Below are 27,805 nucleotides of genomic sequence, written 5' to 3' on the forward strand. Positions count from 1 at the left end.
TGTCAGTCGACTTCCGCGCGCTGTGATTCGCTGCCGCCGCATCTGATCGACAACGTAACCGGGGAGTTAAAGAGGGGAAGGGGAGGGGTAGCGATGGACATGTTCCTCTTCAGACGTCGAAGGTCTGAGGTACTTGCGCATACTGGAAGGGGTAATTTTGGACTCGCTGTGGTGGTGCCATCGAGCTGTTCTGGCGCGAAAGGCTCATTAAGCATCAGCACCACATCATCTGATGGAACTGAGACGGCTCCGCTAGCTCTGCATCATCGACACGTGTTGAGCGATCATCCATGTAGCTGATGAGTAACATTGCGGTTCTAGATACTGCGCAATATGCGCGAAACATCCAACAGAGAAATATCATCAAGTCTATAACGTGAAGTTGCACCGCTGTTCCCCGCAATGCCGTTTCCAACCATGTATGTCCTATTATGCAAGAAGAGAAGACCGTAAGTAAGAAAAGTCGTGAGCCGCCACGTAGACATTATAACCGCGTCCGAACTCCGGACCCAATGCCATGAACGTATCGTGTATTTAGCCATCATATAACATGCCGAAGCAAAGAGCGTTGCCTAGATATTGACCAGAATTAGAAAGGATCGATGCTCGGCGTCGAGCTTTCGGATAATGAATATAGCCCCCGTTCTCGAGGTCCGCCCCTGCTCTTCAAAGTTGCTGCTTCCTTTTCCAGTTTCGGTTTCAGTTGAAGCCACGACGTCATATTGGGATCTTTGGGAATAGCGATAGCGCGGCGGTACGACGGACAGCACTCCATTTCCATCAGGCTGATGGGTGGTACCAGTTGTGCCGCCTTGTCCACGAAGAACAACTTGCGCGCCTGCTTCTTCTCGTGGTAATCAAAGGATTTCGACTGCCGGGTCGCGTCCTCCCACAGCTCCATCTTCCTTGCGAATTCGCGGCGCTCCTCGACCACCTTCACCCTGTTGCTGATCCAGGTCCGCATTTCGGCGTGCCACGAGACATAGTTGTCGCGGCTCTCCTTGACGAAGTCGTCTACGAGTTTCTTAACATCCGAATAGAGGTATACGGTCTTGAGAGAGTGGGCGTTCGCTGGTCCGACGCCCACAAAGTTACCCCAGGAGTCGAAGATGCCGGCCGGCAGACATTTTGAAATGAAAGAGATATCCTCGCCATTCGCATCTTTGAACATATCCATTGCATCTTGCTCTTTTATGGTCTTCGACTGTAGACAGGTCTTGCACCAGCGACGAAGGAATGCCCAGTACGTCTTGCGGGTGGACGGCGTGCCGCAGGCCATGCAACCATGTCCGTGTCGCAGATGAGCATATTGGAATTCAGTAAGCTCTGAGGGAGGATCCGGGAGAGTGCCGCCGTAATAATAATTCCTGCTGTGCTCCCAGAGCTTAGGATTATCCCTCAGGAAACGGTAACAGGAGGCAATCTTGGCGCGCATTTCGAGCAACTGCGCTGGATCGGAAAACGATAGGATAGTGAACCAGCAATCCAGATCGACACCTTTGGCCAAGGCCTTTCCTCTTCGGAACTTAGTGGGCTTGTGCAGTTGCGGCCTCGGGGGTGCGAATGGGCGTTCCCTTATTGCCAGTGCCGATGAACTAGCTGGGTCTCGATTTGACACAGCGAGCTTCTTTGGCCGGGGATTGGCGACATCTTCGTGTATGGGGTCGTCCGCCCGTTTGCGCTTCCTATCCCACTCTTCCGCTCCGGAAACCTTGGCCAAGCGCACCCGCCGGGATTTGACCTCTTTTTCTTCCTTCAACGCTCGCTTGCCGCCCGGTTTCCGGCAATTTATCACCGTGCCATACGCCTGCGGTGGTGCCGCGCTTGTCGGAGTCTGCTTATTGACTTTGAAAGCGACATTTTTTGAATTCACCATGGCTGGTCAGCAGGCCAGCCGCTGAGGGACAAACGGACGACACAGGCTAACGATGGCTTCCGGTGACTGTAGCGACAGAATCATAAGGAATGGCGACGCTAAAAGGATGTTGTCGGTGTGAAAGAAGCGGAGGGGCAAGAGGAAGAAGTCAGGAAGTCGGTTTTGAAGTTCTGGACCCAAGGACGCTTAGCCCGGGGCGCGCTTGACTAAGCGAGAAATATATCCGCTGAACTGCCGGGCCAGGCAAGTCTCCTTCATATCAGCCTGTGTTGTTGATTGAGGCACACGACGGATATATGCGCCGGAAATGAGGCATTCCATTTCCTTGAGCATTGCACAGCGTTCAACATGCTGCCCCCGAGCCGCTTCCGTGCGCCCCGCGCTACTAAGTTGAGCCGTGCGCCGAAGCGCTAGTCGTCGATCACTGCGGCCCCGCCGGACTTCGTGGCCCTACCCTTCGTGCCTTTGTACCAGAAGGAAGGTCTTCTCTTTGATGCTCCTCGCATGCGCTAGACAGAATAATGGAGGCTGACCGCATGAAGCTGACGCTAAGAGCAAGGGCGGAGGATCCCATCGCTAGCGCTAGGGAAGCGATCGGACTGCTGATTCACCCCTTGGCTGGCCGATTTAATATCTACCGTTGAGATGAGGCAGGAAGTCAGCATAGTCTCCTTGCCATCTGTCCTCATTGCAACTCAGAGCCCAAAGCCAGCAACCTGGATGTAGGTATGGGCAGTCGGGGACCTTCGACATCCACCCAGAGCCGTGTCCGTACAGCGCCACGCACGTGAAGCAACCCCGAATGCGGTTCCAAATCTACTCGCTCGACATATCCTCCGATTCCAGAGCTTGTTCCAAGCGGCGATGTCTTCGTGATGCTTACGAAGACCAACAACCACCTACGGTGTACCACGGAATGGAGAGGCGCGCCTGATCGGCCTTGAGCTTCCTCTTCGGGCAATTGGCCCATGCTACAAGTAGCGAAGCGTTGATGTAATCCCGGAGGCGAACCACACAACGGGGCTGTTGACGGCAAGGAAGTGCGGGGCGACAGAAATTTCCCAGGGACCGAGGTCGCCGTTAAGACCGTGGGTTTTGTCTTTAATCCACCGAGAGGCCGAACTGTTGAAGACTCACTCCCGCACAAAGACCAGCGCTGTCAGCGCAAGTTACACAATCGGCGACGGTGTGTCATTGTGCACTGTTCATAAGAATAGCGAACGGCTTCACACCTCGTCATCACTCGGCTGCATTCGTGGTGCCAGTCAACATGTTCTCCAAGAAAGAGAGTAGGCAAGCTTCGCACAAATGTCCTCGATTGGTACTAATCGTCTGCAGAGGAGACCCAGGACCGGGATCTCGACCTTCCTGGGACCCCGCCGACCTATGACAACAACTACGATGATGCCGCCGACGTGGTCCTATGCCCTGCACACACTACGGAGCGCAAGTTGATCACCAGGATCGATCTCCATGTCGTCCCCTTCCTATGCATCATGTACCTGCTAGCCTTCCTAGACCGCGTCAACATCGCCAACGCGAACGTTTTCGGCCTCTCAACGGAGCTGAACCTTGTCAATGGCAATAGGTACAATACGGCGCTGGTCATTTTCTTCGTGCCCTATATCCTCTTCGAGATCCCCTCCAACATCCTGCTGAAGAAGTTAAAGCCGAGAGTCTGGCTTTCAATCTGCATGTTTGGCTTCGGACTTGGTGACCATTTCCCCTTACTCCCTTGCCCTACTTAGACATTGACTTTCCACCCTAGTCTCTTTTCTCCAGGGCTTCGTCCAAAACTACTCCGGACTCCTAGCCACCCGCTTCTTCCTCGGACTTTTCGAAACCGGCATGTTCCCTGGCGCCTTCTATCTCATCGGGATGTGGTACCGACGCCACGAAGCCCAAAAGCGCTACACCTTCTTCTTCTCCAGCACGACACTCGCTGGGGCCTTTGGCGGTCTGCTCGCCAGCGCTATCGGCAAAATGGACGGTATGCGTGGTTACAAGGGCTGGCGCTGGATCTTCATCCTCGAGGGCGTCCTCACCATGGTCGTCTCTTTCTTCTTTTACTTCCTGCTACCAAACTTTCCCGAGGAAGTGAAGTGGCTCACGGAAGAAGAACGCTCCTTCGTGAAAGCGCGTTTGCAGATCGATCAGGGGAAATCCGCCCGAGAACGTCCCATTAAGCTGCGAGATGTCGGCCGCGTGTTTAAGGACCCGAAGATCATTGTTGGGGGTTTCATGTATTTCGGGCTCATTGTGCCTGCGTATGGTTACGCGTACTTCAGCCCGGGTATCATCCAGAGCTACGGATACAGTGCCATCCAAACACAACTGCATAGCGTCCCGCCGTGGGCAGCTGCGTTTGGCTTCGCGATGGTAATCGCATGGTTCTCCGACCGCCTCAAGCACCGCTTCCTCTTCGCCATCTTCCCCATCTGCGTCTGCATCGCCGGCTTCGCCATCCTCATCGCCGTGCACGACCACCGCGACGTGCAATACGCCGCTCTATTCCTCGTCGCTATGGGCGCCTACACCGCCATGCCCGTCATTGTCTGTTGGTTCAACATGAACCTAGGCGGCCATCATCGACGCGCTATCGGGACCGCATGGCAGGTCGGCTTTGGTAATGTAGGCGGGATTATTGCCGTGTTTGCTTTTTTGAAGAAGGATGCGCCCAAGTACATCACCGGGTACTCGATATGCATTGCGTTTGTCAGTCTCAGCGCGCTGAGCTGTTTGGTATACTTCATCATGTGCAAGTGGCAGAACAGGAGCCGGGATAAGAGTGTGAGGGATGTGGGGTTGACGGAATATGAGAAGACGGAGCTGGGAGATCTGAACCCCGACTACCGGTACCTGCTTTGAGATCGGGAGATGAGGGGGTTGCTGAGCTGGAGGAGGATGTGCTTTGTCTTGTGCTTTGGTACTTCAAGGAATCATAGGCCACCACAGGCCCAGATGAATCACTTTGGATAGCTAGATGAAACATCGAGCCCGGCTGTGAGATCTTGAATATCCATTTAGATACATTTATTGAGCAGTCTACTTATGTGCCGTTGACCCAGTGACTCGCTACTCGCAGCGTCCTGCTGTTTTCGCTCAAGCGCAGAGTCCTAGAAAAGGTCCACAGGGCGCGACTGCGAAGCCAAAATCAAAGAGAGGCCCGCCAATCGCCTCATCACCTAGTTGGCTCGCATATGAAGCCGCACCTGTTCTCGCGCCACTACAAGTTGATCAGCACCAGTTCGTCCACTTAAGATTTGCCGTTGCGCTACGAACCCTTGATCGCCCCTCATAGTTTTTGTCATCCGCGCAACGCGACCACCATCCGGCGGTCGTGCCGCTTCCATCCGCCTCACTCCAGATCTTGGGAGCGCAAGTCTCATCATCATCCTGGCGTTCCATGTCGTCCTTGGGCGCATGGAAGGTCATCTTGTCCCAATGATGGTTTGCGTCGTTGCCCACCCATGCCTTTCCCTGGTAGTACTTCCAGCGGAAGTAGAAGCCGAGTTCGCCTTTGATCTCGCCCACGTCCACATCATAGACGTTCTTGAGGTCCGGATAGCCAATGTCACCGGTTAGATCCATCATGTTGGTGTCTTTGTTGTCTTTTGTCCACAAGATTACGAATCGGGCAAAAGTGTCGACTTTTGAGTCACGCTTTTTACCCGCGTCGCGGCAGCGCTGCTCCAGATAGATGATCACATGGCACACTGGGCCATACCAGGATGGGACATTGCTGCGGAGGAGAACCGAACCATTGACGGCCGAGGAGGTAGGGAAGGCTATGGCGAGCGTGGAAAAGAAGTGAAGGAGGAGGATCTTGGCAAATAACAGACTCATGCCAAAGTATTGTGTTAGTGCCGAGTTGAATAAGTCACAGAGTGGTCGAGATACCCCTGCGGAATCTAGAACCGGGCTGAAGGTGGGAAGACCGGGTGGAAGCTCTATATATCTTGGAGAGACGGGGAGACTGTGAGGGCGGTGAGGTTGGCTTGCGGCTCAAGAAGGGGACGAGTGATATACATGCCGAACTTCCGAAGATAAGCAGTTCTTAGATAGGTGAACATGTGAGTGTAGGTGATAGTGTTAATATACAGCGTGACCAAATAGAAGCGCTCGCGCTGTAGTTCGACATGTTCGATGTAAGACAAAGCGGTGTGGCCAAGGGGAATTATCCGTAGATGGGCGGAGATGGGCGGATGTATTCGGAAGCCGGTAGGAGGATCTGGTGGGCGCGGGATGCTGTGGAGGAAGCATCATCTTGAGCTCTTGGATCCTAATTGATCAATCTTACTTCAACGGCCCGGAGAAGGATCGCTTGCCTCTCAGGTCACGCTCGGCGCCGTCGTCACACTCTCCGTGTCCACACTTGCCCCATCCCTCCAAATCTCCTTACTTTCACTCTCAACTCCCTTCATCGCCCTTGCCACTTCCTCCAGCTTACTTACTACCTCTAACACGCCCTTATTCACCTTCTCAAAATACCGATCATTCGCTTCCCTCCTCTTGCGACTCAGCTCGATATCCTTCTCCGTCTCTTCTTCAAGCTTGCTTCGCTCGAATGCGCCTCCTAGCCCACCTGGACTGCTAGACTCATTACTACCAAGCTTTGTGATGCGGTCTGTTGCGAGAAGGTCCGTGGCATCTGTGCCTTCGGCGGTTTTCTTTTCTTCGGAGAATTCGCCCGATTCTTCGGCTTCAGAGCGCGCCCATGCTTTTGCAAGGTCGATTTGTGCACGGCGGAGCTCGTCCAGTGCACGTGAATGCTCACTCCCGAATACTGTCATCCCCGGCCCTTTGATAGCGCTCAGTTCCACTTCCTCCAGTGTGTTCTGCATCTCGGCCCATATTGCCTCCGCTCTAGAGCTAGCTTCGGCGTCCGCAGCTTGGCTTTGCTGCTTCTGCCGCCGGATGAAGGGTGCAGTGGGATTTGAAGCAGTGAGGCTGAGATGGTCGCCATCGTATTGCGAGGTGGTAGTCGGTGGGAGGGGACGTTTGGAGGGGTCTTGGCCGAGTAGAGAGCGTTGGCGGGTTAGTGGGGTGCGGGACGGTTTGTCGGACGAGGGGCCCGGAGAAAGGAGGGAGGAATTGGAAGCATTGTGTGAGGGCGGGCCGACGAAGAGAGCAGGTGCTGGGAGACGGTTGGACTGGGTTTTGGAGATATTGTTATTGGAAGACATTGTGTGGTTGATGTTCAGACTTCTTGACTGTTGCTTGAGTACTTCATCGGTGGCATACTCGGCCAATCTTCAACAAGCGCGTTGTCTGAGAGCGATGCAGGTCTTCTGGAAAGACAAGCCATTGAAGTCGTAGCTTCGGAATGGTGTTCGACGTGACGTGACGTGACGATGGAGATGTGATAAGATAAGATGGGCATGCAGCGACGCTAGAGTGAATTTCGACTAGCCTTAGCGACTTCGCCAAGCGCCGCTCCCACACTCATTTTGCAGCGCCAACCTCCAACATCTTCAGTTCCGCCAAACGCATAACCCTCTGTAAAGATCCATCGATCAGACAGCCAAGATGGGTAAAGGTACGACTCTCCACACCCTCCATCCTCAAAATTCGCACCTCTTTGAATGCCAACCTCGCATGACTGCACATCACACCGCTGCACAGCACAAAGCTCACAAGAAACTCCAGGAAAGCCGAGAGGTCTCAATGCCGCGCGCAAGCTGCGCAACCATCGCCGTGACGGCCGCTGGGCCGATCTCCACTACAAGAAGCGCCTCCTCGGAACCGCATACAAGTCGTCTCCCTTCGGTGGCTCCTCCCACGCCAAGGGCATCGTCCTCGAGAAGGTTGGCGTTGAAGCTAAGCAGCCAAACTCTGCTATCCGGAAGTGCGTCAGGGTGCAGTTGATTAAGAACGGAAAGAAGGTCACTGCTTTCGGTAGGTCACCACGTAACTACACCGCAAGAAGAAATGGAGACAATAGACCGAGTTTGGGTGGATAGGAACATGCACGAGTTGTGCTAATGGCTTCATAGTTCCCAACGACGGTTGCTTGAACTTCGTGGACGAGAACGACGAAGTCCTCCTCGCCGGTTTCGGTCGCAAGGGTAAGGCCAAGGGTGATATTCCCGGTGTGCGTTTCAAGGTCGTCAAGGTGTCAGGTGTCGGTCTGTCGGCGCTGTGGAAGGAGAAGAAGGAGAAGCCCAGGTCATAAGCGACTCACCAGCCCGAGGTGGACAATCACGGTGGAGCGCGAGCGACGGATCGGCGGACATATGGGAGGCTAATGGAGTCTTACATTGGGGAATTTCCTGTGCTTCTACCCGCACTGAATCGGCATATGAAAAGCATCATAAGGCTTGATGGGTTAGGTAGAGAAATCTGACCTGTTCAAGCGCTCAATTTGCCACTTTGGCGGGACTGTAGACTGTCACTGTCATAAGACGCCCCCACGAGATGCAAAGTCTTCAAGTTTTAAGAGGACCGATTCTCTCTTCCCTTCTATCAAAGGACATTGCTATCTTGCAACCGCATACACTAGACCAAAACAACCATGACCCCGCGTTTCTAGACATGCAGTTCCGACCATGCACACAAAGGAGAGAAGGGTATCTTAATCAAAAACTCCGCCCATGCCAGGCCCGGTGGTACCTCCAACAATGAACCTACCTCAAGTCTTTTCTAACAGCTCATTTCGAGAACAAGTCATTGAAGGAGCTCTCAAGCCCCGTCTCCTTCAACTTGCCATAGTAATCGTACTTCAACTTCGGTGCTTGAAACATTTCCGCATCTTTCTGGATGTTCTTCGGCACGCCAATACCCTGCAGCCCCCTATCGCCGTGCTCTTCGCCCTTCCTGTTATCCTTGAAGAAATTTGTGGTTGTTGCTTTCAGTGGTGGCGCCCATACGCCTGGATTCCATGGGTTCGCTTTCGCTTGCGCTGGTGCCTTCGGAGCGGCGGGAATCTTGTGGCGGAATGGGTTTGGATCGGGTTTGCTGAAGATGGAGTGCTGTTGCCGAGTCGGGGTGGGCTGAGGGAGAGGGGAAGACGGGAGCCATTGGGGTGGGAGGATGGAGGGCGTATTGCTAGCGAAGCGCTTTTGCGTGGGTGTCCAGTCCATGGCGTCGTCTCCTCCTCTTGTGCTCGGTCTGCGCATATATGGTGTACTCGTCTCGCTGTCATGGGTAGCAGAGGATACCGCGCTAAGCGTGGGCGACGGCGGGTAGTTCGTGCTTGGTTCAGCAAGGAAGCTTGATGTGAAAGACTGCGCCATCGTGTCGAAGCTGGAGCTGTTCGGCAGTACGGAGGTAGGTCCGGACCTGCGAGCCTTTTCAGCGCTATTCGGTGCGCTGGGTAGGTGGGAATCTAGAGGTTTCTTCAATGATGCAGTGGACGGGTAGACGATGCGGACGGAGTTCCAACCAACAATGGTGGACAATAGTAGGATGGCGAAGATGATGCCGTGCGTATAATGGAACCGCTGCGGATGGTCCCTCTGCTCCATCTCTATAGCGCCAAAGGAGCGGAAGCTGAGGTAGCGGACCGCAAGCACGGCGATGCGCACGCACCAGACTAAATGGAGACCGCGCATCCGGCCGCCGGCGCGGTTGGTCTTCTGCTTCAGCTTCGGGTTCCACCAGATGGTAAGGAGGTCCGCAATTAAGGCGTATTTGACAAGCTGCAGGATGTAAGGCGACCGTAAACAGGATTGGTCGACTTCCCGGACCATGACCGCCTTTTGCAGACATATGCGCCAGCTGAAATCCCCATCCTCGAACATTCCAGCATCCGGCGCGACTATGGTTCCGAAAGCGTGCCAAATGAGCCCCACTAAGACGCTGACGATGTAGGTCCACTCCGCGAGCGAGATGATGCATAGCGTCCAGAACTGCCGGGGAGTGTATGCGTCACCCCTAGCTTTTGTACTCTGCTCTAGTATTCGGCGCAAGTGATCAGCCTTTGCCGCATAACCGGCCGCCCGGATCTGGGCCTGAACCCGCTCGATGCAGTTCTCGCAGACTTGCGGATATCGTTCTTCGAGTTCGGCGCGGTAGTCATCCACAGATGCGGCGTACTTGTCGTACTCTGGATCATCTTCGTCGGGTATGTACTCGGCCAGTGTCTTGTTTAGGAGGAGCTGGTTGCGCTGGCAGGTATCGCAGAACGGCGACTCGGCGGACATGACGGGGGTAGGGGAGCGGTTGCGTGCGTACTGAGGTGCTTGGGCCGCAATAGTCTCAAGGGGCGGGTCGGTAATCTGACCGCGCTGTAGAGTGTCAGTAGAGGGAGCCGGAGCTGTCCATCGATGAGCGTACCTCGTCCAAATGATTCACCGCGTCGCAGTAGGGACACAGCCATGTCCGAGGAATGCCCGACTGCTCGTTCCGCGAATTCGAGTTGCAGTAGTGGCAGCGCAGCTTGCGCCGGAGCAGCTGCGGCATTGTGGACGTCGGCGGCGCGAGCGCGTGGATGCTGGTGCGGCTTGTTGTCGCGCGGAGGCTTCGACAATTCTGCCCCGACCTCGGGAGTTGCCGCCTTAGTGCTGTCGTGCGAAATTTGGGAGCTCCGACTTCCGTTCCACCTCGTGCAGCAACTGTTGTCAATCGATCCTCACCACACGGCTGGGGGAGCAGTAGGTCGAAGGGTGTAGAAATCCTATTCATATTATCTACTTGCGGCCTCCAATTCCATTGTCCCGACACCATCCTTTGTCCTCCCTCCTCCCTCCCATGGCTCGATAGCACCTCCAAACCTCGACAAAGCATCGCAAACCCGACTCCGGCGCATCCACCATGAGCCAATTGGCCGCTGCTCCGCTGCGAACGGCGAAGCAGCTGCAGAAACTGAAAGAGATCAAAAAGGTCAAAGCCGCCATCCGCTGGCACGAACGCGCCCGCAAAAAGCGCCAAGCCATCGCAAAAGACCGCCATGAATCCAAGTCCACCGCCATAAGCCTCCAAGCATGGACCAAGGAAAATGCGCACGACATCGAGAAACGCGCCCTGAGGAACGCCCGCGAGGACTGGTTTCTCGGGCCGCTGCGTCCCAACCGCGCCATCGGCTCGGGAGCGGGTCGATATGGAGCCATGGAAGCGGAAGAGCTACGACGGCCTGCCATTCCAGTGCGCGTGCAAAAGAATCGGAATGAAGTTCGGGAGAAGAAAGGCTTGCAGCTGGAATACCCGTTCGTTGTGGACGACAAGAAATACTTCCACATTGTCCAGGACGACCGTGTGGTGCTGATGAAGGGCAGGGAGAAGGGCAAGATTGGGGTTGTCGACTCAATCTCAGAGGAGTCGCATGAGGCTATTGTCAAAGATCTCAACAAGGTATTACTTTGCGCGCACGATTCTCCTCAGCCCAGACTGATTACCCTGCCAGCACTACGCCGATGGTTCGGCATTCAACGTACCCCCGGGTCAGGAGGCTCCCGCGAAGCGCGAGACCGAAATTATGGTCCCGCTCTCTGACCTTCGTCTCGTGGTACCCTATCGTATCGCTACCTACAACGCCGAGGGAGAAGCCAAGCACATTTACGAAGACGTGGTCGTCGACCACCTTGTCATGGAGCGTCACACGACGGGCATTGATCCCTTCACCGGCCTCGACTATGGGAACGAGGAATTCCCCAAAGAGCATCGATATGACCCTGACACCGGCCTTCCCATCTTCAACCGCTACATTGCCGGCACTAGGCGGAGAATAGCGTGGCCGTGGGAAAAAGAGGAGAAGGAGGAGCCTGAGTCCGACAGGAAGGATACCACTACCACTGAAGTGAAGCAAGGCTGGTTCCGGTCGTCATTCCGCAACTTGGGCGCCAATTGGGTGAAAGTGAAGGAAAGTCTCAGGCGCTACGCCGCCTCTCCCCTCACTGGCGGAGCGCAGAAGAAGCTAGAGGACAACGATGAGCTCCAGGCGGAAGACGAAAAGGAGATGAACTCCATCAACAAACAGATCGAGGAAGTGTATACAGCGCGAAAGGAAGGAAAACCCCAGCCCGACAAGCGACCGCCCGACTTCGACGAAGACACAGGCCGCAATAGAATCGAAGGCGAGGAGACCAAGACTTTCTATCCGACGCTCGTCTACCCGCCCTTCCCGAACGAGCTCTCTCAGGAACTTGCCCCTCATATCCGCGAAGCGAAGTGGGCAGAGGCGAGAGAGAAGAGAGAGCGCGTAGCTCAGGAGACGAGGGAGATCGAGAAACCGAAAGCGAATCCGGAGGAGCAGGAGGCGAAGCAGAGGCAGCTGGATCGCATGAAGACGCCTCTGCAGTTGCGGTGGGAGGTGGAGTGGGCGAGGAAGGCGCAGGCGGAGATGGCGAACCCGAAGGTTTCGACTGAGGTGCTTTTGGCGGCGCTTGGGAAGCATATGCAGGATAATGGGGTGAAGTTGACGGAGAAGAGGAGAAAAGCTGCGAAAAAGCTAGAAGAGGTGGACTGAGCGCCTCCACCAGACCCGGCATGCTGTAGATATTAGACGTTCATCTGTAGGATAAGGGACTGGATGTGCAGCCCAGCCGTATGCATCGATTGGTGGGGGTATCTAGCTTTGCAAATGTAAGACTACTCCTTAACACCTTGCTATGCATTTTCTCTTCGCTTCCCATATCATCATGTCAGACCCCTCTGCTTTCAAACCAGCACACCCCAAAACTCCGCCCTACCACCCTTTCCCTCCAAGGCTTCCCACTGCACCACAAACCGATCCACAACCCTCAACAATAGTTTCCCACTCAGACTCAGCGTCTTGACCCGCGCAAAGCTCTCCACATACACCGTCTTGCATTTCCCTCTGCTATTTGCGCCGCGTAGGTTGAAGAAGCGCAAAATAAGGCTTCCTAGGACGATGATGACGCCTGTTGCAGGGCCGTTTGTGAGGATGAGGTCAGGGAGGTCTTGCGCAGCGGCTTCGTAGGGCGTTTGTGGGGATTGATCGGGCAACAAAGGCGGAGCTGCTAGTAAGGGAGGGAAAGACTTCCACAAGGTCCAAAGGGAGGATACTGGTGTAGTGAGGATGGATTGGTAGATGTGACGGGCGCGGGGAACGGTGGCGACGTTGTAGTGGTCAGGTCCTGTGCATGCTTGTCTTTCCTCATTCTGCGTGGCTATCTTTCCATTTTGCCCTTCCAACTTCTCGTCTTCCTCCTCTTCCAGCTCCTCTTTCCGCCGTAACCTCGCTTTCTCCCTCACCTCCAACTCCCCTTCAAACTCAACTGCCCTTTGCGCACTAAAAGCGTCCCCGCTGCTGACCACATACGTCCTGTGTGTATATTTGCTTGTATCGAGCTCCCTAAGCAGGTAAAACATTTCGTGTGTGTGGCCTCCGGAGCCGAGCACGATGAGCACACGGGTTGCAATTGGTTTGCGGCGAATGGGCTGCGGTCGGAAGGGTGTCCGTGGCAGGATGGCGAGGAGCCGGAGAGAGGCGCAGACGAGGAGGGTTGTGAGAGCGGCGAGGAAGAAGGAGAGTGTGTAGAGAGAGGATGGCGGGGGTGCCATTGTGGGCGGTTGAGGCGGTGGAGCGAGGAATTGAGTTGATTTTTGGATAGAGAGACCTTGGAAGAGTTCGAAGAAGCCGAAATGTAGTTCACGGATATCGAGGTCTGAGCATTGTTGTAGTTTGATTGTTCAAAGAGTGAGCTTGAGCTTGAGATTGACGCACCGTCTTACGTGTCGGTAGTGGGGTCGCCAATCACACGCTAGCGGTGCGCGACGTCACGTGCACTGCCTTCACATCTAGGCCTCATTGTATGCGCTGTTTAACAGCCTCTTCCAATCTCAACGTTCCTAGCAAGATACATAGTAATGAGTATGGCAACCCATTAGCTGGTTTTCCTCCGACTGTGTTCTACAAGAGGAAAGCGTGCCGTTGTGCGGCTTGATAGTTACCTAGGTATGTTAAAATAAAAAGTAATACGGCGCACAGTACGACGTTAAGTCCGATAGTAATTGGAGGTAATTTGGAAACTTCAGAAGTGCTTGCCAGCTGATACCAGCTGCAGTAAGCAAGTTCGAGAGCATGACCAATTCAGCACAGGGAGAAGGTGCACAGCCTTCTCAAGAATGGTGGATTATTTGAAGGAGGTGATGCAAATCATCTTCTATCCGCTCTTTTCAGCAGTATACAAGTCAAATGCTCTCTTAAACAGCTACTCAAGTAGCTTAAATTCTTTCTCATTTTCACGCTCGTTCAGTGGTCCTGCCGATCATAGAGTAATATCCTCCGAGCGATAGTGATCTGCCACGATACGATAGAGATACGAAGGCGCGTGCCCGCCACTGCCCAGTCAGTACACGGGAAACTAGCTAAATCCTTAGGAGAGAGACTTACAGGTTGGTGATGTAGAGGTCGACCAGATCGGCCGGCACATAGTCGTACAACGGATTCTCGACATCTACTTTATCCACGAATTCACCGTCATCGTATGGGACCACGCTCCCGGCATCTCCATACTCGATGAGCTCGTCGATGTCGAAGGGATATACTGGGCTCAGCTTATACACGCCACTGAGCACGACAACCGGTGTCTGGTGCTCTTTGGCTGCCTTTGCGATCATATGTGCGCCTGCGGCTGCCACAAGGCCTCCGTTCGCTAATACGGTGTGCGTTGCTAGAATGACCTTATTGACGCGTGACATTATGGCGAAGACATGCGAGTCCGGGATGACGTAGACCGGAATCCCAACAGAAGTGAGCGGTTTCCACTGATCCTCTTCATCATGCACATGTCCTTCTCGCTTTCTCCCAGTGAGCAGGATGCCGTGCGTGGCAGTATTATCGTGGGGATACGTCTCTGCATGCACGACCGTGAATTTCCGCTTTCTTGCCGCACTAAGCAAGAACTTCTGAACGGTTGTTGACGCTGTGTGGGTGAGGATGATTTCGTTTGAATGTATATGCTCGAGGGCCACGCTGGCGATCTGCTCGTCTGACTGCTCCAACTCGTCCTGCAGCTCTTTGATGCCGTCCATGACTTCAGCTCTTAGATCAAGATTTGGCTGGCTTTTGCTAAGATCCGCTAGTCGTTCCAGGTTCAGACTGTGCGCACTCTTTCCCTCGGGGGATGTGTATCCGGTAGGCGTGCTTGCATTCGACGGTGTGTCCGTCGGCTGGGAGAAAAGCCCGAATAGTGAGTTAACCAGAGGCGCAGCTGAAGCGGGAGCATAGGAGGTATGAGATGTGAGTAACCCAGGCCGCTTTGGCAATTCCCCTGACTCAGACATGTCGGACTGGTGCAGGCTTGCATCCATAGGCTCTACAGCCGCATGCTTGAGCGGACTGAAGGTAGATATGCTCGAGGCTAGTGTCGGCCTGGTCATGGAGTCGTGAGGCTGCGTAGGTGTGTTGCGGCCCGTATCGAACCCTCCGTTCGTGTCTCCACCAACGTTCTCGTCGAGCACCTCTCTCACTAGACCGAGCACTCGACGTACGATATTGCCAACGACAACCTCGCGAGGTTGTGCTGCCGTCAACCGCCGGCCAACCTGTCGTATCCGCTCCATGAGCTTCGCTGCATCCCGTCCTTTAAACTCTCCCACGACGCGGAGCATGAGGGCAGTAGTGGCTATGGCGCATGGTCGCGAGTTGCGGATCTGTCGTCGCTTGAGGAGTCTGCGCACCGTTAGCTCGTAATTGACCATGAAGCTACCTCGTGAGAAACATTACGATATAAAGTGCTCCACAGATGGGTCTGCAGGAGTTGTTTTGAGAGATTTGAGAAAGGAGGAGAGCCCCGGGGCGACCGCCACGGCCCCCTGCGTCATCCTATCTACACTGCAGATGCTTATGCGGGTGTCGGTGATTTTCGACGCAGATGGAGTGAGGTGTAGCTGTCTGCTCGGCGGTGGTGGGGTCGTGCCTAATTTAGGACTTGAGCGCAGAACGAAATTTGCTGTGGGATTCTCTGTCCTTAGATTCTTTCCAGAGCTTTTGTTGAGGGAAAGAGGAGCTTCGCGCGTGGTGAACTGTGGCAGAAAGTTAAGTGAGTGTGAGTCTTCACTCGGCATTTCCGATTTCCTCTTCGGGCGGCCAGGGCTCGTCCTTCCGTCATTGCTCTCGGCTGCACCCGGCCCCAACCACCGCAACCCTCTCCACCGTCAGCATCGCGCCCTCTGCTGCTGCGCCCGGGTCTCGACGGGCTTCACTGGTGCCTGGCGACTGTAATCATCCTTCACCCAGCTGCTCTGCCTGCCAGCGCCACCCACCCGCCCCAGAAACACCCGCACGGCAACCCCTGCAAACACGTCGCTGCTCCACAGCATCCCACGATATCTCACCCTGCATAGAGCTTGCTAGCAACGCCAATACAGGTTAATGGCTCTGACCAGAGCATGAACTCCCTGAACGTCCTCGCACACATTGGCAATACACCACCGCCCAGTCCCCCCCGTTCACGCGCCGCATCCGAGAGCAACATCCTCCAAGCACAACCTCGGACCAGCCCTGCGCAGCAACCAAATGATGCGGACACGCTATCAATAACCAGTTCCGACGAAAAGGACGACACGGGTGCCGGGAGGATGGACAGTGCTACCTACACGCAAACAGACACCACCGCGCCAGAGATGGACGAGAAGACGCCGCTACTCAGCAGTTCAGAGGCCCCATATGCCCATGTACAGGCGTCGAAAAGGTGGTTGCTTCCACAGCGGATATCCGAGGCATTTGTAGGAGGCTTCAAGCTGCTGCTTTCACCCATTGTCGTTTCGGGCCAATACTTGCTAGCATGCTTCTACCACGAGGACGGCAGGTTTTCAATAGTCGCGCCGATATATCACATAGCACGCTCGTTCACTCGGACACGCCGGAAAAAGACCAAAGCGGAAACGTTCCACGCGTCGGATTCCTCGGAGGGTAGCGACAAGGGGAAGCGCAAGAGCAGGCCGAGTGTTTCGCAGTCGAACAAGACTAAAAAGCCGGTCAAGCGCTCGCCATCTATTGCCTCAACGTCGACAGCGATAACTTCCGATTCAGAGCCAGAGAGCGAGCGGCCTCCCACGAGGGATGAGGACAACGATACGCCGTCCCGCCACACGAGAGCTAAATCGAGCGCATCATCCACCACCGAGGAGATAGCTCCCGCGAAGCGGCAGATTCGCATCAAGTTGCACAATGAGGAAGCGTTGCGGCAGCGCAAAGCGGCGAAGAAGGCGCAACCTCGCGCCAGCTCCAAGGGTGGCTCGAACCAGGTGTCGGCAGAGGCTGCGGCTGCGCTGAAATCCCCCACTGGTCCCGTAAATGCATCCAAACAGCTGACGAAGTTTCCACGAGCCCCTCAGCCCCCGCGTCCCTTGGTCCCGCGGCGCCAGCCGTCGTACTCCGCGTCAGGCACATCTACCGTCGGCCCGCACCAGAAAACGCTGATCATTGACCTTGACGAAACTTTAATCCACAGCATGGCCAAGGGCGGCCGTTACACGACCGGGCACATGGTCGAGGTGAAACTGCAGCATCCAGTCGGCGCTGGAGGCCAAATAATAGGGCCCCAGGTTCCAATCCTGTATTATGTCCATAAACGGCCTCACTGTGACGAGTTCCTGAAAAAGGTATGTCAGCCCGCATCTTGCGAGTGGGCATCCCGCTAATCCCACGGCAGGTGTGTAAATGGTACAACTTGATAATATTCACAGCCTCGGTGCAAGAATACGCCGATCCCGTCATCGACTGGCTGGAGGCCGAGCGCAAGTACTTTGCGGGAAGATACTACCGGCAGCACTGCACGTTCCGCAATGGGGCTTACATTAAGGACTTGGCTCAGGTAGAGCCGGATCTGAGCAAAGTCATGATCATTGATAACAGCCCCATGTGCTACATCTTCCACGAAGGTGAGACCGCCTCCCGTCCGGGTACGCCGACGAGGGCCTTGACTGATGCTCGATAACAGACAATGCCATTCCCATCGAGGGCTGGATTAGCGACCCGACAGACAATGGGCTCCTGCATCTGATCCCTCTGCTTGAGGGCTTGCAGTATGTCACAGACGTCCGCGCACTGCTGGCGTTGCGGCTAGGCCAGCCACAGACGGCCTGATGTGCAGCTGTGGTAGTCGCTGTCCAGGTGATCGTATTTCCGTACCAAACTTTTTAATATCCGCTGTATTATAGAGGGCTCTTGCCCACGCAGAGCTGCTGATTGGAGAGGAGATACCCAAGAGTTTATTCGTACGCAAACATTTCCGCATTGCCCTCGCGCCGTCGCCCATGTGTCTTTGTTTTTAGTATTACTGTTCCATTCCGCCGGGCCGGTAAAACACTTGGTATCCGTGTCTGCTGTGTCCGATTTGCGAATGAGGTCTCGTCTACCCACGCCACACGGGGGCGCCTTGGCAACCCCCCATGGTTTTGTAAGGCGTCTTACCTCAACACCACTTGCTTCTGCAGGTACCTACCCGCTTATCGTCCCGCAACCCGCAAGCCCCACGTAAATCTTCTCTACACCATGCGCCCTCGCATGCGACGTTGCAGTTTTCTACTCAATCCTTCATTTGGAGCCTCCCTTACCTGGCTTTCTTGCTTATTGCTCCTTCCCGCTTTCCCCATGCCCTTGCCATGTCCTCGTCGCTCCATGTGCTGCGAAGCTGAAGCTACTTTTGAAGGCCGTCCAATGTATCAGTTAGGAAGGGTCGGATCCGGACTGGGCTCGAAAAGATTCAAGAAATGTCGCCACAGACTCATACCGTCGACATAGCCATGGTAGAGCCAGGGTAAGTGTCTCTGGCCGTCGACTAGGACCAGGCCGCATAGACTGAACTAACGGTGCAGGCCCGAACACTCTCTTTTCGATGAAGCCCTTGAGGCTATTCAGCATACCCTTTCGGAAGAGCACCGGAGGAACTTCCGCCATCATGCCGACGTTTCCACTTTGCTGGACGACATGCGGACTATCTGCGACGCCAATGTGAAAGAGCATAGGAGACTGCTGGCATGCTGCAAGAAGATGACATTCTTCGCGCGAACGTTCGCCCCGTACTTTGAGCTCCTTAGCATCTGCGTCCAGGTCAAGCCCGACTGGCTTGGCTGGCTCTGGGGGTGCATCCGACTAGTCTTCAAAGTCAGTGACTCGGCCCCTACCACATACCATGATGGATCCTAGCCTAACCGTCATGCAGGTCGGGAGCAACTACGCCGTCTTCCTCGAGAAGATCGCCGACATGTTCGAGAGCATTGCGCACACGCTGCCGCAGTACCAGCAGCTCCATGAGTCCTGCAAGCACCAGCTGCACTTTCAGAGCCAGAGTCAAGACGCACGGCTTGCGGCGCTGATGTCTTATGTGTATGCAGACATGATCCAATTCTGCCTGGATCTGTACCGCATGCTCTCGAGAGGCCACCACGGTACGTTGCTTTTTACGTACGAAAATCCTGCGTTCTGGAATATTCGTAATTCGCGCCTCAAAATTCCCGGACGTCGCTTCCCCATCCGGAAATGCCTGCCATTTTGTTATGGCGCAGTACGACCGCACCCCACCAATTACTTTGAGCCCCTGAGCACGTTTTCCGTCACAAAGCTCGCGCAAGATATTGCGTCGATTTCAAACCCAAAACTCAGTTCAAATGTTTGGTATTACCTGACGCTTTGCAGGGGTTGGACTGCGACATCTTCGCCTCTCGTCACCTACAATACTTTGGCGCCCGCTCGACTCGCGCTTCGCCCATCTAGAAGCGCGCCTCCTACGGCACAAAATATGGTTAGAAGGCGAGACCAAAAAAGCAATCCAGGACCAAGGCACGATAGCGCAACGTCGAAGAGAGTACATTGAGTTCTTGCATCACCAAGTCGAGGCGAACGACAGCAATGAGCTCGTGGAGCAGAGGATGGCGAAACGAAGTCAGTCCATCGCACACGCTTCATCAAGCACACCAGGCTGACTCTTCCTCAGTGAGGCGGGTCGACAAGGTCAAAGCGTGGCTTTCGAATTGTTGCGCTTATCGAGACGTGTATGAACATCGCCTACTCCAACGACATCCGAATTCCTGCACTTGGTTTCTTAAGAGCTCGAAGTATTGCACATGGAAGCATTCCCCCTTTGAGCAAGCTTCGGCAAATGATGCCGAAGAGCTGGAAAGAAGTTGGCATGATAGGGTTCTGTTCGTTCAAGGTGAGCTCAAATCTCCCCCTCGGTCTCTTCCACCACTGGTACCTGCTGTGGGATAGGGAAGGTAAATGCCGTCGTATCCCTAGGTGCCGGCAGAGGTCTCGATTGTTGTAGCCTGGAGACGGCCCCTCTCTACCCAGCCGCAAGAACAAGTTGCAGACTAGAGGGTACTGCGGGGTCGTCTCACAGCTCTGACGGCATGCTGGCAAACCCGACGTGACTGAGAGGCTGTGGAGAGTGGGTTGGCGGGGAATATCTCTAAGACGAGTCGTTCATGGTAAAGATAAGTAAGGGTGCGAGAGATCCTTGACTTGCTAGGAGCGCCTTTTTTATTTTCATAGCTCACGAAGTTCTTAGGCTGACAATTTGTACAGCACAGCCTGGATTCGGCAAGAGCTTCATTTCTGGGGCCGTCATCGACGAACTCAGCGCAGACGCCGACGATTTGAACATTGATGACGAATACGAGGCTCCCTCGACAGCATTCTTCCACTTCAACGCAGCACACTCATACTGCATTCATCCTAACGACGCATTTCGAGCCCTGGCATATCAACTAGTACATACCCACCGACACGATCGCGCTACCCTAGATGCAATATCTATCCTAATGCGCAAGACGCCTACCCACGGAAAGGCATCTTCGGACGACATCCTGGCAGTTTTGTCCCTCCTTCTACGGCAACATCCGACATTCCTTGTTATCGACGGCATCGATGAGTGTAGCGACAGCGAGCTCTTTCTTCACTCTTTGCCAGAAGTCTGCCGAAGATCGGACGCACGAGTTATCCTTCTCAGCAGACCAGACATCGATATTCCTCTCGAGTATCAGAAATGGGCGTCAGATGCACCGCATATCCTCAGCTTAAGTGCGGAACTCAATAAAGAAGACATTGAGTCCTACCTTACGGAGAACCTAAATCGAATGGCTGATCAGGGATACTTCGGGATCTCCATGGATCGATCGCTTATTCCTCAAATAGCCAGCAGATCAAATGGCATGTTTCTGTGGGCCAGTCTGCTGCTAAGATATCTTCAGTCGCCCGGACTATCACCGAACGAACGCCACACCGTCCTTGAACAGGCTCACCAACTAGAAGGCCTAGGGTCCCTATACCGCCATATCCTTGCCATGCTTGACCTACGGCCCCAAAAGGAAAGGCAGGTAGTGGCCAACATCTTTCGTTGGCTGTCGTTATCAATCCACCGATTAGATATACCGACACTGCAAACTGCCTTGGCTGTCAATCCTGGCAAGCTCACCACAGAATCGAGCTACGTCTCCAACTTTGCCGACTCAATACCTCGGCTTACGTGCGGCTTGGTCGAAGTTACAGCCAGCCGCGTCGTGTTCTCGCACAGGTCAGCGAGGGAATATCTGGAATCGCCGGATTTCCAGGATTCAGAGTTCAGCTTGTTCGACGACAGTATCCCACACGCGCATCTCGCCGCGCGATGCCTATCCTATCTCGCAAACGACGTCCCCAAACGACCCTTGGCTAGATTGCCCCTTCACACCCGACCTACACCAATATCCTTCGCGACGAGCAGTGGGATTAGTATGAGGACGAGCAAGTCAGGCGACAGTGGATACAAGTCCATGTCCTCAGCATCTGACTCTGAAGGGTTTCCGACTTACGCATCCGCGTCTACATCCTCAGCAAACACACCTCAACTCCCACTAGCGGCGGCATTTGACGCGGAGTTGCCATTTCTTCGATATGCTAGCCTTTGCTGGCCAATACACCTCACGCGCGCCCTATCGAACTTCACATGCCGTCCCCGCGCGGCTACCAGACAAACATCTGATCAGTTCGAGCAAACCCCGTGGCTCCCCTCCCTCTCGGCCTTCCTTACAGACCGCGGAGCTGTAACTACGTGGATCGAAGCATCCTGGCGTTACAATCTCCCGCCAAATCTCTCACGCCTTGTCCCACTTCTCGATGCACTCAAGAATCAGATCCCACCGGCGACGGTAGAGGGAAGAGAGCTGAGATGGGTGGTGCATGGGGTGAGGGAGCTCAGTGAAGCGTTGAATGAGTTGAAAGAGGAGTACGGGACGACTCTAAGGGAGAATCCGGACTTGATCTGGCAATGGAGGGGAGCGAGCGAAGTCTGGAGGCAAGCGAATGGCGTTTGTGGTCACGGTGGGGGCGTAGTAAGGAGAATTCTGGCCGCTTCGGGATGAGATGAGGTTTATTGTGAAACTTTTAATTCTCCTTCTTTTCTTTTCCTCCGTTCGAGCGTAGGGTTGTCATCGCGGTATTGCGGATCGGAGTTCTAGGGATATGCCCACCAAACGGGGATATCGGTCCGCGAAACACCATGTAGGATAGAAACAAGAATTATACCCACCTCTTCGCCTTTCAAAAATCCACACTCCATCGGCACCCGACAAATACTCTCTCGTCATTCCCCCCGTTCGTTTCCGCTCCACTCCACTCCACGCCCCGTCGCCCACATACCCAACTAATGCCATCGACTCACGCCCCGTTGCTGATTCGTCCACGTGCTGCGCGTGGCCGCAAACGGTGTAGCATGCGCGCTGTGATTGGTCGCCCGTCGCCCTAAGAAAAGGGCGTCTGGCCGACTGGAATCGATGGTTTTCGTTTCTCCGGTGCAAGACTTGCCGTTTGGGGTAGGTTGCGGAGGGGCGAGGGGCGCATGGCGTGTTGCCCTTCGGACGGGGCGTAGGAAGGGAGGGGCAGAGGGAATTGTTTACGCGCTGCGCATGGCATGAGTAGCTGAGGAGGGGGCATTTGGGTGCTGGCTTGGGTCAGGGTAGGGGTGGCGTGGCGTCATTGTGCCCGCGTTTTCCTTTTCAACGCCCTTTTTTTTGGCGCTTTCGCGACGGTTTCTGCGGAGGTAGAGATGCTCTTTGCGAGTTCTTTGCAATCGCGCGTGTTCTGTGTGCATGCGGGTGTTGCTAGTGTTTGGCCTCTTTCGGTCGCGGAGAGAGAGGCTGTTGATAACGGATCCGTATCGTGTTGCTAATCGCGTATCTCCGGCGTCACTGGTAGATGCGATTACAGCGTCATGTCTCCTCAAGATCAGCTATTAAATGTTCACCGTTAACTTTGTATCAGATATAATGATTTTAGAGAACGGTAGGCGAGTTTTAAAGAGTTGAGATGTCGTTCCTGCAGCTTGAGGGTCTGCATGTCTTTGTCTCTGGGGCGGCGGGAGGTATTGGGTCAGCGATTGTTGAGGAATTCCTAGGTAGGTGTGTGCCCAGTCATTCTTTGGGATTCAAATGGACACGCGTCTGTGTATATGGCGGCCTGGCATGATATACAATGTAGAAGCGGAGTCCGAAGTCATCGGTCGCAAGAGTCACCACCAACCCACATCTCCCAGCAAAGACTAACCATTCCGCAGCCCAAGGATGCAAAGTCACCGCACACGACAAGCGCCCAAATACCCGTGCTCCCTCTGCATCACTGCACTGCATCACAGGCGACATCAGCGACGAATCCTCAGTTTCGCAATCCATCACCGATGCCGTCGCCCACTTCGGCCCCGTCAACATTCTCTGCGCGAATGCCGGTATCACAGACGAGTCGAACTCCTACAGCATATGGGACATGCCCACCGAGCTATGGGACCGCACCTACGCCGTCAACGTGCGCGGCACCTTCCTCACCATCAAGCACTTCCTCGGCTCCGTGCAAAAGCATCAACAGGCCACCGGTGAAGAGCTTCCCAACATCGCAGTCGTCGTCACGGGAAGTGAGTGCGGCGTCTTCGGCCAAGCGGGTCATTCTGAATATGCCTCCGGCAAAGCGGGACTGCAGTACGGCCTGGTCAAGAGCGTGAAAAATGAAATCGTGAGGTTGAATGCGAAAGCGAGGATCAATGCCGTGGCGCCTGGGTGGGTGAATACGCTGTTGATTGAGGGGAGGCTGGATGACCCGAAGGAGATGTGGAGGGAAGCGCAGGCGACGGTGCCGTTGAGGAAGATTGCGCAGCCGGAGGATGTTGCGAGGGCGGCTGCGTTTCTGGCGAGTCATAGGGCGGCAGGGCATATTTCGGGGCAGTGCATTTCGGTGGATGGCGGGATGGAGGGGAGGATTGTGTGGAGTGAGGAGGAGGTGAGGTGGACGGAGAAGATTACGGCTGAGGCGAAGTCTCCATCAAGCACCGAGATGGATGCCCTTATAAGCGGGGAGGAGAAGGCACCGTCAATGGGTGCTGACCCGTTCAGGGGCGTTGGTCAGTCGATCTCACCACCCGCCAGTTCCAAACCGAAGATCAAAGTCCTCGTTTCCGTGGATTTTGACGCGGTATCCGGATGGCTAGGCACGGGCAGTCACCCAGACAACAACCTCGCAGATTATAGCTCCGGATTCTTCTCCGCATATGTGGGCGTTCCGCGCTTGTTGAAGCTCTTCAGAAGGCTAGGCATCCAGGAGAATGTGACATGGTTCGTTCCCATGCACTCCGCTGAGAGCTTCCCCAAAGAGTTCAAGGCGATCGTAGATAGTGGATGCGAGATCGGTCTGCATGGCTACTGCCATGAAGTAAGTCGTCCCTTTCCCTCTTCATATGTAGGCCGCTGCGGTGATATGTTAGAGGATACTAACACGCGGCTAGGGTGCACCCCAACTCACACCCACGCAAGAACGCGACGTGCTCACACACTGCCTCGACCTGTGCACCAAACTCACAGGCCGCAAACCCACCGGCTACCGCGCGCCTCTCTACCAACTCCGCGAGACCACCATCGCCCTCCTTGAAGAACACGCCTTCCTGTACGACTCCTCCCTCTCGCACCATGACAGCAAACCATACTACATCCCCAACCTCCCGCCCATCGCCGCACCCACATACACCCCCGCCGCCTCAGCGCAAGAATGGATGAAACCCCTCCCCCAACCCAACCCGCCGACATCCCGCTCGCTCGTCGAGATCCCAGGGAACTGGTACGCCGAGGACATGACGCCTCTGCAATTCTGGCCGCACACGCCGAATAGTCAGGGATACGTCGATGTACGGGTGGTGGGGCGCATGTGGATGGATAAATTCGAGTGGTTGAGGACGGAGGTGGAGGAGCTGGGCGAGAAGGATATCATGGTTTTCCCGCTGGTTCTGCATCCCGATACGAGTGGGATGGCGCATGTGATTGGCATGGTGGAGCGGGTGATGAGGTGGTTGAAGGGGTGGGAGGGGAAGGGGGAGGTGGAGTTTTGTACGTTTGAGAGTGTGGCGAGGGAATGGAGGGAAAGGAATCCGGTTTGAGCAGTTTGTTGTAGGAGGGTTGTTGCTTCATTGTTCTGTATAGAGACTGATCAGCAAATACCCGAAAGAGTTCCCTGGCATGTCGCGATCCGCTTCTCGCGACTTGGGAAGCGGATCGAAGCCAATGTTGGATCCACTAGATGATGATAACGGCATTATTCTGTGCATTTCCAACACAAACCCAGCATGCCAATCCGCGCATATGGAGAAGAGTCTCATGTAGGTCGAGCAGGTCAAGCATCCAGTGCACTGTCTACGGGATTAGACCAAGTTTTCCAAAGTTGCATCGCATATCCTCAGATCCGGACCTCTAAAACAGCGAAACAGCTGATCGCTGCATGCCTGAATCGGACAGCACGTGCTCGTTTCAATAGATGTTTCTACGGAAATGGAGATAGTCCGGACATGCTTGGGCGTAATCGGAGGGGTGGCCTGAAACGTCTACCGAAGACTGTGAATATTCCGGCGTAGATGAGTCGCATTGAGATGCGCACACTAAGTCCGATTCTTCTGAAATTGTGTAGCTTCGTCGAGCTGGGTTGGTGGGGCGCTGATCATCTGCAGGACGAAAAAGACTGAGACATGCTGGCGGAGGCGCAGCACCGGGGAGAGACAACGGACTAGAAATTCTCGAAGGAACGGAAAAGCCAGAGCTGTCGGAAAGGATTTTCCGCTCGTGGGACCCCATGGTGATGAAGATGCAATAGTTGATGGAAGGATCTACTTGTTCTGGACGGGGAAGGACAGTTGAATCGAGGTAGACGTAGAGCGTTTCCTCTAGACTTCCCTCGACGACTATCTTCGGTTCGCACTTACGTATACCGATATACCTTCAACTAGCATCGACAGGGCGCCTACATTCTAACTAGTGCTATTTGGAGTGCTTAACTAGCTCGCGAGCATGCGAGAGCTCGATGGGGCCTGAAGGCGTTCTGTAGCTTGCCCAACATCTTTAGGTTGGCATGTCTGACATTTCACAGTGGAGTTTGGAAACGATAGAGGACGAGACGTACGTCGTGCATGCAAGCTTTGCAGTGCTCTCGCTTCGAAGTCGATCTCCCAGCGATCGGCTCGCAACCAGGTGCAGATACCTTCCTGAAGTGGAGGTCGGCGCGTCGAATTTCTGCGGTCCCCCGGTACCACGGCGTCCTGAGCATGAGCGACTGTCAAAGACTCTGTCAGTCGTCAGCGAGTGACAGACAGTGCCGTACCACGTGCCGTCGCCCAAGATGTCAATCGTACCACATTCCACTCGTTGCCCGGGCGAGCTGCTGCAAGTGCCACGCTCTCATATGCCGAAAAATGTAGATGTGAGAATGCTCAATCAGAATGCACCTTCACTGGTAGACCGGACAGCCGAACCATGGAATGTCGAAGGCCGGTTGGTGGGGTCAGTTCCCCATTTCCTACCACGAGATTCTGGAAGCGAAGTAACCATAGAACCTCTACCCGCCACGACGACGTTGTCCTCAGGATTTTCTAGCTCCGCTGGGCGACGAAGAACGGTGAAGTGCAGGAGCGCAAGCGGCGCGGTTGAATGGCTGAATTACTCGATGCGAATGCAGGCCTGGTGTTGTTGAGAAGCTGGTCCTGCACGGCCTAGAAGAGGGCACAAAGCTCGTCGTCGTCCACGATAGGCCCAAAGCAGTGGGTGTGGGGATGGACAGGTATCGCTATCGATAAGTGGATAAGAAAATTCTGTGTTGGTGCCGCGCGGATGTGGGCAGCTGCACGCCGGCGCTCCAGTCGGGGATGGAGGCGCTTGCAGGCGGTCCACAATTCATTTCCTGTGCATGCTGACGGCGGAGGGAACACGGTCGATGACGAGTCCGGAAGCCAGCGCCAAAGTGGAACATGCGCGAGGAGAAGCGGCGTGCAAAGTCCAGCGGGGTGAGCTGGTGGAGCGTTCCAAGTCGAGGCACGGCAGACGCGGGCTTCGGCGAGGCAATTGCGCCTGGTCCAGTGCGGCCATTCCAGCGAAGAAGAAGGGAGAAATGGGCGGTCTCAGCCGGGTCCACGTGTCGAGGGCTCCAGCGAGGAGCGATGCCACACTGGATGCCGGCCGTCCTGGGCGGAGGCGCAAGCAAGCCACGGCGACGGCGACGGCGACGGCGCCACGACACATGTTTTCTCGTCTTCAGCCCGGACGGCTTCCCCTGGCCGCTAGCGGACGATCGCCAGGCACAGCGCCGCCATTGGCTGTGTTTTGCCGGCAGAGCGACAGCGGCTAGCCCCTATTCGGACCTGTGAAACGGGGGCCAGCTCCCACGCAAATTACATATCTACCCATAATTAGCGGGCACACGAGAGCGCAGAGAGAGGCCTAAAAACAAACGGAAATTCAGTCGCGATGGAGGGACAACTGCCGGCACGGGCAATGGCAATGGCGCGGGCTGGCGTGCGCAGGATCCCACTGCTGTTGAACGCCGCTGTGTGGGCCCACAGAAGAAACTTGCAGGTCCTGACGGCTGCCTCCGGGCTGAGAAGCCTGTGCCTGTGTCCCTGGCTGGTGCAACGTTGCGGTGATTGGCAGCGTGGCTGTCGAGCCAGAGTGCAGGGGGCGCAGGCGCTAGCCGGTAGTCCGCATCCGCACCTCTCGCTCCCGCCGCTCTTCCCTCTTCCCCATCTCTCA

General features: G+C 55.0%; 12 protein-coding genes across 12 annotated transcripts; 6 read left to right on the forward strand and 6 right to left on the reverse strand.

Moving 5' to 3' along the window:
- Nucleotides 1-291: 291 nt before the first annotated feature.
- Nucleotides 292-2,144, reverse strand: BU26DRAFT_513183 (uncharacterized protein). The gene has a single exon (XM_033827560.1). The coding sequence runs from the start codon at nt 1,874-1,876 to the stop codon at nt 590-592; it is 1,287 nt and encodes a 428-aa protein (XP_033691354.1). The 5' UTR covers nt 1,877-2,144; the 3' UTR covers nt 292-589.
- Nucleotides 2,145-2,996: 852 nt separating this feature from the next.
- BU26DRAFT_19816 (MFS transporter-like protein) lies at nt 2,997-4,929 on the forward strand. Its single transcript, XM_033820530.1, has 3 exons — nt 2,997-3,165; nt 3,215-3,589; nt 3,645-4,929. Exons 1-3 carry the CDS (start codon nt 3,147-3,149, stop codon nt 4,742-4,744), a joined length of 1,494 nt encoding a protein of 497 aa, XP_033691355.1. The 5' UTR covers nt 2,997-3,146; the 3' UTR covers nt 4,745-4,929.
- A 128-nt stretch (nt 4,930-5,057) lies between these two features.
- On the reverse strand, nt 5,058-7,062 carry BU26DRAFT_557809 (uncharacterized protein; the record flags this gene model as incomplete). Its single annotated transcript, XM_033832501.1, has 5 exons — nt 5,058-5,102; nt 5,159-5,852; nt 5,906-6,124; nt 6,177-6,273; nt 6,327-7,062. The coding sequence occupies 5 exons, from the start codon at nt 7,060-7,062 to the stop codon at nt 5,058-5,060; spliced, it is 1,791 nt and encodes a 596-aa protein (XP_033691356.1).
- A 311-nt stretch (nt 7,063-7,373) lies between these two features.
- Nucleotides 7,374-8,401, forward strand: BU26DRAFT_513187 (ribosomal protein S12/S23). Its single transcript, XM_033827561.1, has 3 exons — nt 7,374-7,415; nt 7,526-7,774; nt 7,873-8,401. Exons 1-3 carry the CDS (start codon nt 7,406-7,408, stop codon nt 8,049-8,051), a joined length of 438 nt encoding a protein of 145 aa, XP_033691357.1. The 5' UTR covers nt 7,374-7,405; the 3' UTR covers nt 8,052-8,401.
- Nucleotides 8,402-8,526: 125 nt separating this feature from the next.
- BU26DRAFT_499036 (uncharacterized protein) lies at nt 8,527-10,279 on the reverse strand (the record flags this gene model as incomplete). Its single annotated transcript, XM_033826378.1, has 2 exons — nt 8,527-10,104; nt 10,154-10,279. 2 exons carry the CDS (start codon nt 10,277-10,279, stop codon nt 8,527-8,529), a joined length of 1,704 nt encoding a protein of 567 aa, XP_033691358.1.
- A 172-nt stretch (nt 10,280-10,451) lies between these two features.
- BU26DRAFT_545705 (uncharacterized protein) lies at nt 10,452-12,415 on the forward strand. The gene is made up of 2 exons (XM_033831800.1): nt 10,452-11,167; nt 11,220-12,415. The coding sequence occupies exons 1-2, from the start codon at nt 10,631-10,633 to the stop codon at nt 12,279-12,281; spliced, it is 1,599 nt and encodes a 532-aa protein (XP_033691359.1). The 5' UTR covers nt 10,452-10,630; the 3' UTR covers nt 12,282-12,415.
- Nucleotides 12,356-13,465, reverse strand: BU26DRAFT_513189 (glycosyltransferase family 1 protein). Its single transcript, XM_033827562.1, has one exon. It carries the CDS (start codon nt 13,337-13,339, stop codon nt 12,473-12,475), a length of 867 nt encoding a protein of 288 aa, XP_033691360.1. The 5' UTR covers nt 13,340-13,465; the 3' UTR covers nt 12,356-12,472.
- A 336-nt stretch (nt 13,466-13,801) lies between these two features.
- BU26DRAFT_513190 (translation initiation factor eIF-2B subunit beta) lies at nt 13,802-15,897 on the reverse strand. The gene is made up of 3 exons (XM_033827563.1): nt 15,507-15,897; nt 14,172-15,452; nt 13,802-14,119 (listed from the first exon to the last, which is right to left on the reverse strand). Exons 1-3 carry the CDS (start codon nt 15,845-15,847, stop codon nt 14,047-14,049), a joined length of 1,695 nt encoding a protein of 564 aa, XP_033691361.1. The 5' UTR covers nt 15,848-15,897; the 3' UTR covers nt 13,802-14,046.
- BU26DRAFT_513191 (uncharacterized protein) lies at nt 15,778-18,141 on the forward strand. The gene is made up of 3 exons (XM_033827564.1): nt 15,778-17,386; nt 17,437-17,665; nt 17,725-18,141. Exons 1-3 carry the CDS (start codon nt 16,172-16,174, stop codon nt 17,868-17,870), a joined length of 1,590 nt encoding a protein of 529 aa, XP_033691362.1. The 5' UTR covers nt 15,778-16,171; the 3' UTR covers nt 17,871-18,141.
- Nucleotides 18,142-18,496: 355 nt separating this feature from the next.
- On the forward strand, nt 18,497-22,123 carry BU26DRAFT_526798 (uncharacterized protein; the record flags this gene model as incomplete). The annotated part of the gene is made up of 6 exons (XM_033830728.1): nt 18,497-18,543; nt 18,602-18,890; nt 18,949-19,174; nt 19,422-19,667; nt 19,720-19,985; nt 20,405-22,123. 6 exons carry the CDS (start codon nt 18,497-18,499, stop codon nt 22,121-22,123), a joined length of 2,793 nt encoding a protein of 930 aa, XP_033691363.1.
- Nucleotides 22,124-22,649: 526 nt separating this feature from the next.
- BU26DRAFT_472565 (NAD(P)-binding protein) lies at nt 22,650-25,173 on the forward strand (the record flags this gene model as incomplete). The annotated part of the gene is made up of 3 exons (XM_033825435.1): nt 22,650-23,154; nt 23,314-24,455; nt 24,529-25,173. Exons 1-3 carry the CDS (start codon nt 23,067-23,069, stop codon nt 25,171-25,173), a joined length of 1,875 nt encoding a protein of 624 aa, XP_033691364.1. The 5' UTR covers nt 22,650-23,066.
- A 1,638-nt stretch (nt 25,174-26,811) lies between these two features.
- On the reverse strand, nt 26,812-27,720 carry BU26DRAFT_20396 (uncharacterized protein). The gene is made up of 2 exons (XM_033820572.1): nt 27,509-27,720; nt 26,812-27,455 (listed from the first exon to the last, which is right to left on the reverse strand). The coding sequence occupies exon 2, from the start codon at nt 27,296-27,298 to the stop codon at nt 26,954-26,956; it is 345 nt and encodes a 114-aa protein (XP_033691365.1). The 5' UTR covers nt 27,299-27,455; nt 27,509-27,720; the 3' UTR covers nt 26,812-26,953.
- Nucleotides 27,721-27,805: the final 85 nt, after the last annotated feature.

This window comes from Trematosphaeria pertusa (assembly GCF_010094035.1).
Source record: "Trematosphaeria pertusa strain CBS 122368 unplaced genomic scaffold BU26scaffold_1, whole genome shotgun sequence".
Taxonomy (NCBI): domain Eukaryota; kingdom Fungi; phylum Ascomycota; class Dothideomycetes; order Pleosporales; family Trematosphaeriaceae; genus Trematosphaeria; species Trematosphaeria pertusa.

Bases quoted from the DNA above. Each gene is read 5' to 3' on its own strand.
- BU26DRAFT_513183 (XM_033827560.1), bottom strand. From the start codon at position 1,876: ATGGTGAATTCAAAAAATGTCGCTTTCAAAGTCAATAAGCAGACTCCG.
- BU26DRAFT_19816 (XM_033820530.1), top strand. The intron at 3,590-3,644 runs GTGACCATTTCC...TTTCCACCCTAG, and splicing joins CATGTTTGGCTTCGGACTTG to TCTCTTTTCTCCAGGGCTTC.
- BU26DRAFT_513187 (XM_033827561.1), top strand. The intron at 7,775-7,872 runs GTAGGTCACCAC...ATGGCTTCATAG, and splicing joins AAAGAAGGTCACTGCTTTCG to TTCCCAACGACGGTTGCTTG.
- BU26DRAFT_545705 (XM_033831800.1), top strand. From the start codon at position 10,631: ATGAGCCAATTGGCCGCTGCTCCGCTGCGAACGGCGAAGCAGCTGCAG. The intron at 11,168-11,219 runs GTATTACTTTGC...TTACCCTGCCAG, and splicing joins TTGTCAAAGATCTCAACAAG to CACTACGCCGATGGTTCGGC.
- BU26DRAFT_513189 (XM_033827562.1), bottom strand. From the start codon at position 13,339: ATGGCACCCCCGCCATCCTCTCTCTACACACTCTCCTTCTTCCTCGCC.
- BU26DRAFT_513190 (XM_033827563.1), bottom strand. From the start codon at position 15,847: ATGCCGAGTGAAGACTCACACTCACTTAACTTTCTGCCACAGTTCACC. The intron at 15,453-15,506 runs GTAATGTTTCTC...AACGGTGCGCAG, and splicing joins TCTGTGGAGCACTTTATATC to ACTCCTCAAGCGACGACAGA. The intron at 14,120-14,171 runs GTAAGTCTCTCT...CTGACTGGGCAG, and splicing joins GACCTCTACATCACCAACCT to TGGCGGGCACGCGCCTTCGT.
- BU26DRAFT_513191 (XM_033827564.1), top strand. From the start codon at position 16,172: ATGAACTCCCTGAACGTCCTCGCACACATTGGCAATACACCACCGCCC. The intron at 17,387-17,436 runs GTATGTCAGCCC...ATCCCACGGCAG, and splicing joins GTGACGAGTTCCTGAAAAAG to GTGTGTAAATGGTACAACTT. The intron at 17,666-17,724 runs GTGAGACCGCCT...GCTCGATAACAG, and splicing joins GTGCTACATCTTCCACGAAG to ACAATGCCATTCCCATCGAG.
- BU26DRAFT_20396 (XM_033820572.1), bottom strand. From the start codon at position 27,298: ATGTGTCGTGGCGCCGTCGCCGTCGCCGTCGCCGTGGCTTGCTTGCGC.